The following is a 10,000-nucleotide window of genomic DNA, read 5'->3' on the forward strand; positions in this document are numbered from 1 at the left end:
GACGCATCTGGTAACCCTCCCGCTCCTGTGACCTTATCTGACCTCACTCTGACCTCTATCCCGCCGTGCCTCTCCATCCGTTATCTACTTCAGTGAACGGGTGGAAGTGTAACGCTATTTCTAACACCACGACGCATCTCTACTTCCCCCGCTATCTGCCTCATTGAACGGGTGAATTTTTAAAGCCATTCCAAGCACCCCAACGCATCCCTACTGCCTCCGTTGTATGCCTCAGTGAACGGGATTAACGTGAAAACATATCACGCTTCCCACGCCCGTCGCTTTTTCTGCCTCAGTGGACGGGTTAACGTGTGTCGCATCCCAGCATCCTATTCACCCTACTCCCGCCTCGCTCCCCCGTCGCCTCGCCCACGTGCTCCTCCCTCCCGCCTTGTTCAGCGCGTGCCTCCAGACCTCACAGCCAGAGTGCCTCCCCCAAATTAAGCCTTCTTCAAGTCTGCCTTCTGCCCAGTGTTGGTGTTGGTGCTAGTAAAGAAAAATTTCCGGTGCGACGGTGGATGATATAAACAAAATAATAGCTTTGAATCAGAGTAAATGATGAAGTATAAAGCTTAGAAAGGAACATGCAACGGTAAAACACGAGGGGACGGCTCAACTGTCGACCTAACTATTGCTCTTCAGAGGTAAAAATGAATGTGTGAGAAACAAAGCAGTCTCCTTATATTTAGGGCAAAGACTGGGCTGCGTTGGTACTGGTGCTGTTAAAAAAAAGTTCCCAGTGTGAAAGTCGATAAAGCAAACTCCAAGGAAAAGCTCTGAGAGGAATGAGTCAGGGTGGAAAAGGAGGAGGAGAAGGTGGCCATAACGTCGACTTAATCGAAGTCCATCAGAGGAAAAAAGTTAATGAGTCAGAAACAACTCGATATTCGTGCATTTAGGGAGAAGACTGGATCGCGGCGACCACTCGGGGAGCAAAGGGCGTCCTAGAACCGTTACTCGTGTGCCTACCGTGACTTTTGACCCTTGAGTCGTGACCTCTGACCTGTGAGTGCTTCAGGATGGTGCGGGTGTCGTGGGGCGGCGAGGTGGTCATCGCGGACTTGGCGCATGTCGGCGAGGAGGGCGGTACAGGCGGGGAGGGCGGCCACTCTCGCCCCGTTAACGGCATGCCCACGCCCACCACGCCGCAGAACCTCACACCCACGGCCTCCGCCACGCCCTCAGACACGCCGACCATCTCCCCGGCGCCCACGGTCTCCACGCCGCCCACAGTCTCCCCGCCCCCACGCGCCCCCACAGCCATGGTCGAAGGCCTTTCCGACGGGGACGAAAGCGCCATCTCCACCTCCTTCTCCGACGACCATCGCTCCTTACGCGACGACCTTCACGACGACTTCAGTTCGCCGCGCCACCGCAGCCCGCGCCGCCGCCTTGAGAAACGGACGCTCAGCAAGGTGACGGAGGACGACAACAACAACGGCAATGGTAACGGGAACGGTAACGGCGACAAGAGTGACCGCAACGGAGACGTGACGCTGAGCAGTGACGAGTACCGCAGGTTTCTGACGCTCAAAGGCAGCCCCCCGGAATCCCTCAAGCCCCCGGCCCCCTCCGCGCCGCCCCCCGACGACGAGATCATCACCTCTATGGACCGCATGCTGGCCACCCTCAGCGACCTCGAGGACGACCTTGAGCCCATTGACGGCGTGGAGACGGAGAGCGACGGAGACAGCGACGAGGCGGAGGCCAGGCGGGAACTGCTGACCGACGTGAGTGTGGCTGCTGCAGTAGTAGTAGTAGTAGTAGTAGTAGTAGTAGTACAAATAACACTAATAGTAGAGGTAGTAGTAGTAGTAGTAGTAGTAGTAGTAGCAGTACAAATAATAATAGTAGAGGTAGTAGTAGTAGTAGTAGTAGTCGTAGAAATAGTAGTAGTAGTAGTAGTAGTAGTAGTAGTAGTAGTAGTAGTCGTAGAAATAGTAGTAGTATATGATATTAAACCTAAAACAAATTCACAAACGGGATGTCATGAAATACAATACAGTATATTAAAGTGGATACAACTGACTGGCACAGAATTTCTACATGTTAGTAAGCCGGCATATCAAAATGAGATTCACCTTACTTTACACATTCTCCTCAAAGTCATATCAGGTTCCAAGCCACCCCTATTTCTTCACCATGAGTTTTTTTCTTCATACTCATCCATACAGGGAACCTAAAAGAAGAAAGCTGTTATGATATATTCTAGATTTCTATTCTTGTATCATTTTTCAGTTTTATATTCAACGCAAAACCTCTTTTTCTTCACAGAGGTGGCGGCAACTATTCGACAAGGTATGTGAAACTCTATGTTATTGTTATTGTGGCGAGACTGGTGGTTCTGGGGTTGTGTGACCTTAGATATTTGAAGCGGAGGGAAAAGATGAGGATGCTTGACAAGGTATGCAAACTTTCTGCATAATATTACCGTTGGTTTGTATTGATGCGAAAGGGGAGGAAAAAAGTGAGAAGGTTTTGTGGGGGAGGAAAGGAATTTGAAAGTGAAGAGAGAGAGATAGAGAGAGAGAGAGAGAGAGAGAGAGAGAGAGAGAGAGAGAGAGAGAGAGAGAGAGAGAGAGAGAGAGAGAGAGAGAGAGAGAGATAAACGTGTGTGTGTGTGTGTGTGTGTGTGTGTGTGTGCTCATGCTATGGGCTATCTCTTTGCTGCTTGAAGGAAGTGAGAGAGGGGGGGGAAGAGAGAGTCACTGCGGATTCTCTCTCTCTCTCTCTCTCTCTCTCTCTCTCTCTCTCTCTCTCTCTCTCCTGAGGTGCCCGATTGATCCTATTGCAGTAAAGTCTAGCCTCCTCTGGTCGGGTCTTTTCGCGTGCACACACACACACACACACACACACACACACACACACACACACACACACACATACACACAGTCACGCAATAAGTTACTGTCATGTAGGAATGAGATAAATGGATTGGGTGGGTCATATTAACCGTACATTATTGGCTAACTGGGTGCACAATAGCCCAGACTCCGTTACTATGGTGTAGACTGGAAGTAAATGGACTTAGAATAGCCTAAATTTAGTTCTGGCATGTAGGATGGGTGTAAATGAGGTGGCTAACAGGATGCAGGAGAGCCTAGACTTAGTTACTGTCTTGTATAACAGAAGCAAATGAAGCTGACGGGTCCTTTTATCTAAGAGGACGCCGGATAGCCTAGACTCAGTTACTGTCTTGTATAACAGAAGCAAATGAAGCTGACGGGTCCTTTTATCTAAGAGGACGCCGGATAGCCTAGACTCAGTTACGTGTCTTGTATAATGAAAGCAAATTAAGTTGACGGGTCCTTTAACCTTCCATCACTGGCTAACAGAACGCCGGATAGCCCAGACTCAATTACATGCTCCTAGTGTGGAAGGAAATAGCATGGATTGATCCCTTCTAGCCTTTGTTTGTTCTTTGGCAATGGTTGGTAAATATTAACATCAATTACAACAGCAACATCCCCCGCCACTCGCCCGTCACTGCCGCTACTGCCTGGCGCCGGGAAGATAGCTGGCTGGCGCTGGCACCCTCCGCCCCGCCTTCCTGCCTGCCGTCCTGCCTGCCTCGGCCCCGCCTACGCCCCTCGTGCAGCCTCGCGCCTCGCTGGCCAGTGTCGTGTGCGTCCCTTTAACCCAGCCTGTATCTGTGTGGCTGTAACAGTGTAGCGGTAACAGTGTGGCGGTAATGACACCCAGACACGGCCGCCTGGAGGCTGTCCCGCGGCGGAGGAAGAAGAGGATGAGATGGAGGAAGAGGAAGATTAAAGAAGGGGAGGATAGAGGAGGAAGAGGAGGAAGGTTCATTAGAGGAAGAAGATAGAGGAAGATAGAGGAGATAGAGGAAGATATAAGAAGGGGAGGGAAAAAGAGAGGAGGTGGAGTGGAAAGATTTAAGAAATGGAGAATAGAGGAGAAGGAGAGAAAGTGATAGAAGACGATAAATGAAGATGAAGATTAAGAAGAAGGAAAGAGGAGATATAGGAAGACATAGGAGGTGGAAAAGGAGGATAAAAGAAGAGGGAAATAGAAGAAAATAGAGGAAAATAGAGGTGGAGGAGAGAGAGAAAAAAAGGGGAGGATGAAGGAGAAGTGAAACGAGAAACAGGAACATGAGGAGGAAAGCGAATCAATGAAAAGGAAGGAAAAAGAAACACGAGAACATTGAAAAACTGAAGAAATAGGATTCGCACTCTCGCTGGCCAAAACAAACAAACAAACAAACAAAGTGAACGTTTATTGCCTCAGTGACCTTGACGTTTAAACAACGGCCGTGATTTTGAATTGTGTCTCAGGTCAGGTCAAGTTACACGTATATACCAAGTTACATCAATCTAAGGCGAATGGTTCATGAGCTAGAGTGATGGCAACATAAAAACAAACAAACATGCGTACAATCCTGACAACAATACGTCTTCCTCGGGGGCGGGGAGTAATAAGGAGGAGGAAAAAGAGGGAGAAAGAAGATAACGAGCAACAGAAGAGGCGAGGAATAGGAGTTGGAGGAGGAGATGGATGAGGCAGAGGAGGAGGAGGAAAGGGAAGAAGGATAGAAGAAGGAAAAAAAGAAAGAGGGATAATCGCAGAAGGAAGCTAGTGTTTGAGGATTTGCAATAGTGATATATGGAGGAGGAGAAGGAGAAATAAGGAAAGAAAAGAAGGAGAAAAAGAAATCGTAGTAGCAGCAGAAGGAAGAGTTTGCGAAGTTGCAGAAGGAGGAGGAGGAGGAGGAGGAGGAGGAGGGAGGAGGAATAAGGAAAGAAAAGAAGGGGAAAAAAGAAATCATAGTACCAGCAGAAGGAAGAGTTTGAGAAGTTACAGGAGGAGGAGGAGGAGGAGGAGCCGCAACACCTATTAAAAGAAGCTATAGGAGTTAGAGTCGGAGGAAGAGGAGGAGGACGAGTTAGAGTAGCGGCAGTAGTAGGAGTGGGTAGAGGAGAAGTTGCAGGAGCAGGAGTGTACCCCCTTCCCCCCGTCCCATGCTTAGCCGTGAGGAATGACCCCAGCCCCCTCCCTACCCCCAGACACACAGACATGACCCCTGCGGTAATGGACCAACTTCCGCTCCGGCTCGCTGTTCCCGGGGGTAAACTGAGTGTGCTGGGGCGAGGAGGGGCGGGAAGGAAGCGGGGTGAGCGGTCAGGGGTTGGTTTTGCGTATTCTGTGTGTTGTGTTTTTCGGCGAGGTAAAATCTTGGAAGCCATTTTTTTATACCCCGCTCCAGCCTGATATCTTCTCTTCATTTTGTATTATCCTGCTACGATGGATTTTATTTACGTATTATGCATAGGTGTGTGATAAGGACTCTGTGTACTCCTACTTCATATAATTATCTTCAAGTCATTAAGTAAGTCGTTTTTTTTATTTCTTTATTTGATACTCTTCAGCCTGATATCTTCTCTTCAATACATATTACCCTACTACTACTGCTACTACTACTACTACTACTACTACTACTACTACTACTACTACTACTACTACTACTACTACTACTACTACTACTATTGCTGCTACTACTATTACTACTGCTACTACGTATGTTTATGCATGTGTGTAGTGCCTTGTGTACTCAACCTTCATTTACTTCCCTTCAAGTTATCAATTAAGTCAGTCTTGCTTAATTTCTCTGTTTAATTCTCTTCAACCTGATGCCTCCTCTTAAATATATATTACCCGACTACTATTACCACGGATTGTTATGCTGATGTATGTTTGGAGGGCTGTGTGTTGTCTTTCTTTCTTTAATTTATTTCAAGTTACTAAGTCAGTCTTGTTTCCTTCCTGGGTGTGCTGATACTCGGGACAGTTAGTGGTGGTAATTGTTATTGCTTGGGGCGTGTTATGTGAGTTCTCTCTTTCTTATTTTTGAAGTATTAAGTTGCTAACGTTCATCTTACCGTTACTTCTGATTGTGGACAGCTGGCGAACACTTAATCTGCGGTGGTGATATTACTGTCTTTAGAGGCGGAATGAATTGCAGGCAGGCAGGGAGACAGGGGGCGAGGAGAGAGTATGATAATTGTAACGGGAGTGAGATCAGGGGAGAGACAAGATTGGAAGAACAGGGAACGCAGTGTTGAGGATAAAAACAACCCACTCGATTAACCCGCGTGCAAAAGTTAAATTCAACTTTTTGGATGAGACAGAAAGATTCAGTAACAGAAGAGACTGATGACGGGCTTTGGATATACCCAGCAAATGAAGTGAAGGGTTCTTGGTTTTAAGTAGAGTTACGATAGGAGCAGTGAGGGCAGTATTGAGGATTAAGGGAGATAATAAACCGGATAAACACTTGTGCAAACCTTATGCTCAACTTTTTAGGTGGCATAGAGACTCAGTAATGGAAGTCAGTTGCTGAACTATGGGTAAAATTACGGGGTTTGCAAAGAGAGAAGAGACAGCAGAATTAAGAATAAAGGAAAAAAAGAATTAGAAAGAAAGAAAGAAAGAAAGAAAGAAAGAAAGAATGCAAGAAAGAAAGAAAAAAAGAAAGAAAGAAAAAGATAAAGAATAGATAAACACTTCTGCAAACTTTGAACGCAGCATTTTTTGGCGAAATAGAAAGACTCGGCAATAGAAGAGCCTGGTGCTGGTCTTTGGTTCGGGTTACGGGAGGTGGAGCAGGAGCACAGAGGGGGGGAACTGAGGCTAAAAGAAGATAAAAACTGGTTAAATTCTCTTGGAAACCTTAAACTCAACTATTTGGGCGAAAAAGAAAGACTCCGTAATGGAAGAGGCAGCCGACATTACTATTTCTACCTAAACCGCTCCATTTCATTCCATTCCTATTGTCTTTCTAGTTATTTATTCCTAGGCTTCGGTTAGGGTGCAGCGGGGGCAGAGGGGTCAGTCTTCAGGGCAAAGGTACACACTAACATAGCCTTGAAGTATGACAAATGGGCGACTCTGTTTACACACACTCTCGTTTGTGGGTTTTCCTCCCCATTACAGTGCTTTTGGGGTAATAGCGAGCGTTTTGTTGTGCCTGATACGTACTACCACTACTATCATTACTGTCATTTTCTGCGTTTATTTGATACATGATCGCAAAGGAAAAGAAGTTAGAGACAGGAAAAAATATATGGCTCTCCATTTGTAGTTCTCAGAAGATAACAGATGGCGCTTAATCTTGCTGGAGAAGGATTTTACTCGCTTACTTCCGCTATTATTACTGTTATTGTGTCTGTTCCTGTGTTTGCTGGCCACATGATTGCACGGGAGAAGAAGAAGAAATATAAGAAGAAGAAGAAGAAGAGAAGAAAAAGAAAAAGAAGAAGAGGAAGAAGAAGAAAAGAAGAAGAAGAAGAAGAAGAAGAAAAAAAAAAAGAAAGAAGAAGAAGAAACAGAGAGAGAGACGGACAGACAGACAGACAGACAGACAGACAGACAGAGACAGGAAAACATTAATACGGATGAGTGAAGAGGAAAAACTTGCTTCAGAAGGATACTGGGCCGGAGGGAAGGAGAAGAATAAGAGGAAGAAAGTTTTTAATATAAGAGCCACTGTGGGTGCGGGCTGGAGGGTGCTGGCAGGGAGGAGGGGAAGGAAACAATGAAGAAAGTTTGCATTGAAGGATCACTCACGGAAAACAGAATATGAGTGTTGAGAGGAGAAAAAGAGAAAGAAAGAGAGTATGGAAACAAGGAAGAAAGTTTGCATTGAAGGAGATCACTCACGGATAACAGAATATGAACGTGTTGAGAGGAGAAAAAGAGAAAGAGTATGGAAACAAGGAAGAAAGTTTGCATTGAAGGATCACTCACGGGAAACAGAATAGGAAAGTGTTGAGAGGAGAAAAAGAGAAAGAAAGAGAGTATGGAAACAAGGAAGAAAGTTTGCATAGAAGGAGATCACTCACGGGAAACAGAATAGGAAAGTGTTGAGAGGAGAAAAAGAGAAAGAAAGAGAGTATGGAAACAAGGAAGAAAGTTTGCATTGAAGGAGATCACTCACGGGAAACAGAATAGGAAAGTGTTGAGAGGAGAAAAAGAGAAAGAAAGAGAGTATGGAAACCAGGAAGAAAGTTTGTATTGAAGGAGCACTTTATAGAAGCAGAATACTGTTAGTGTGGTTAGAGGATAAAAAGCTGGAGAAAGTTGCGTTCAAAGAGGACATGAGAGGGTGGAAACAATTAAAGAAGAGGAAAATATAGAAATGACGCGATAATTTAAGTCCTAGGAAGGAACCGGCCTCTTGCAGACTCCTTACGTTCTTATGTTCTTATGTTCTTATGTTCTTATGAATATATGTTGGAGATGAACATTCCATTACCATCATCATCATCACAAGCCCACTTACCTGGATTTCTTACCTGGATGACCTTTCCCTATGAGCCATGCTAGAGTAAACCGTCAGGCAAAGAACCGAAAGGTCTCACCAACCAATGCGCCAGCCTATCCAAGCTCATCAAACAACAGAACATAATCCAATAAGACTGCAAAGTGGATTAGGAATTCATCTCATCACTGCAGGATTCTGGTCTTTCCCAACGTTCTCAACCTCTCTCTCTTTGATGTCAGTGTACTCCATCCTGCTCCGGCAAATCCTCTTATTTCATCTCTTCACCTAGTCCCTTGCCTGCCCTCACTTCTCTTATAGTTTTTGGGTTGCCACTCTGCCCAAGTCCATTTATCATTTTAATAGCAATTTGAATATCAGCAACATTTGTCCATTCCCTGATCCGTGATGCCCGCTTTCCGTGTCTACAGTATAGCCTACCCAATAGTTTCCCCTCCATTTATGATTTCTCTTTGTGTACTTTTTAGTTTTCTCTTAATCTATATAGAACGCCATATGTTAGGATTGGCAGGATACATTGATTCTACATATTTTTCTTCATAAGGAGTAGCAGGTCGCTATTCACGGCATTACTGTGTTTACCTAAAGTGCCCCATGCCTTCATTCCATTCCTATTATCTTTTTGGTCTCCTACTCGAGGGCTGGCTACGCAGAGTTTGCAAAGACAGAATAGTCTCCCTTCATACCCGTTTTCTTCCATCCAGTAGAGAAAACAGTACTGTGAAACGGTGACTTATACAAAAGGACGTGGCTGCTGTGCTATATCGACGATACGAAATTGTGTTAACTGCATTATAATTGTGTCTCTATTGTAAGTCATTGGCGATGCTTTACACAGACTCATACAAAAAAGAATAAATGTTTTCCGTATCACGCTGGGAAAACTAAACACTTATTGGTAATTTGGTATTGTGTTTTGTGATGATGATGATGATGATGATGATGATGATAATGATGATGAGTAAGGAGTCTGCAAGAGGCCATTAGGCATAAACAGGGCAAATTCTATAAACCTAACTCCACCTATCACTATCCATTATCGCAGTCCATCAGGTCATATAACTTTTTCATGAAGATATGTTTTGTATTTACTGGGCCCTCGATCACCAGTCTTTTCCTCTTCTCTTCCTACTCTCCATATCCTCTCCCTTATCTTTATTTCCCACCTTCCTTTTTTATCATTTTCTTCTTTTCCCTTCTTTATCCTTCTTATTATTCACCACCTCCTCTTCACCTTCTTCCTCTCTTCTCACTCCCTTCCCTCCTCCTCCTCCTCCTCTCCCTCATCTTTCTTTCCTACCTTCCTTTTTTCACCATTGCTTATCCTTCTTTATCCTCTCTTCTTCTTTTCCCTTCTTTATCCTTCTTATTATTCACCACCTCCTCTTCACCTTCTTCTCTTCCTCTCTTCTCACTCCCTTTCCTCCTCCTCCTCCTCCCCACTCATACTCTCAAACAGCCACGTCCTCTGTGATACTATTTTGCAACTGATACCTCTAATCTGCATATATTACACACAACTATTCACTCTTATCAGACACTCACACACGTCTCTCAGTAATTACAGACAGCAATCTCGCCTCGCCTCGTCCCCCACCCAGCCACCCTCATCATTACCTGTCCGGAACACCTGCTGGAAATATTCATGCATTCTTAATCAGGGAAGTGAATGGGTTGTGTGTTTTAAATAGGATGGCG

At 45.2% G+C, this 10,000-nt stretch overlaps 1 protein-coding gene across 1 annotated transcript in view; it reads left to right on the forward strand.

The window, feature by feature from the left end:
• Nucleotides 1–10,000, forward strand: part of LOC127005998 (uncharacterized) — a 111,920-nt gene that overhangs the window by 293 nt on the left and 101,627 nt on the right. Inside the window, exons 1-2 of the mRNA XM_050875480.1 lie at nucleotides 1–1,730; nucleotides 2,275–2,298. The exon at nucleotides 1–1,730 is cut by the window's left edge and continues 293 nt beyond it. Coding sequence (XP_050731437.1) covers nucleotides 1,020–1,730; nucleotides 2,275–2,298 — 735 coding nt within the window. The 5' untranslated portion in view covers nucleotides 1–1,019. The remainder of the gene's footprint in view (nucleotides 1,731–2,274; nucleotides 2,299–10,000) is intronic.

Source organism: Eriocheir sinensis, chromosome 31 (assembly GCF_024679095.1).
Source record: "Eriocheir sinensis breed Jianghai 21 chromosome 31, ASM2467909v1, whole genome shotgun sequence".
NCBI classification, from domain to species: domain Eukaryota; kingdom Metazoa; phylum Arthropoda; class Malacostraca; order Decapoda; family Varunidae; genus Eriocheir; species Eriocheir sinensis.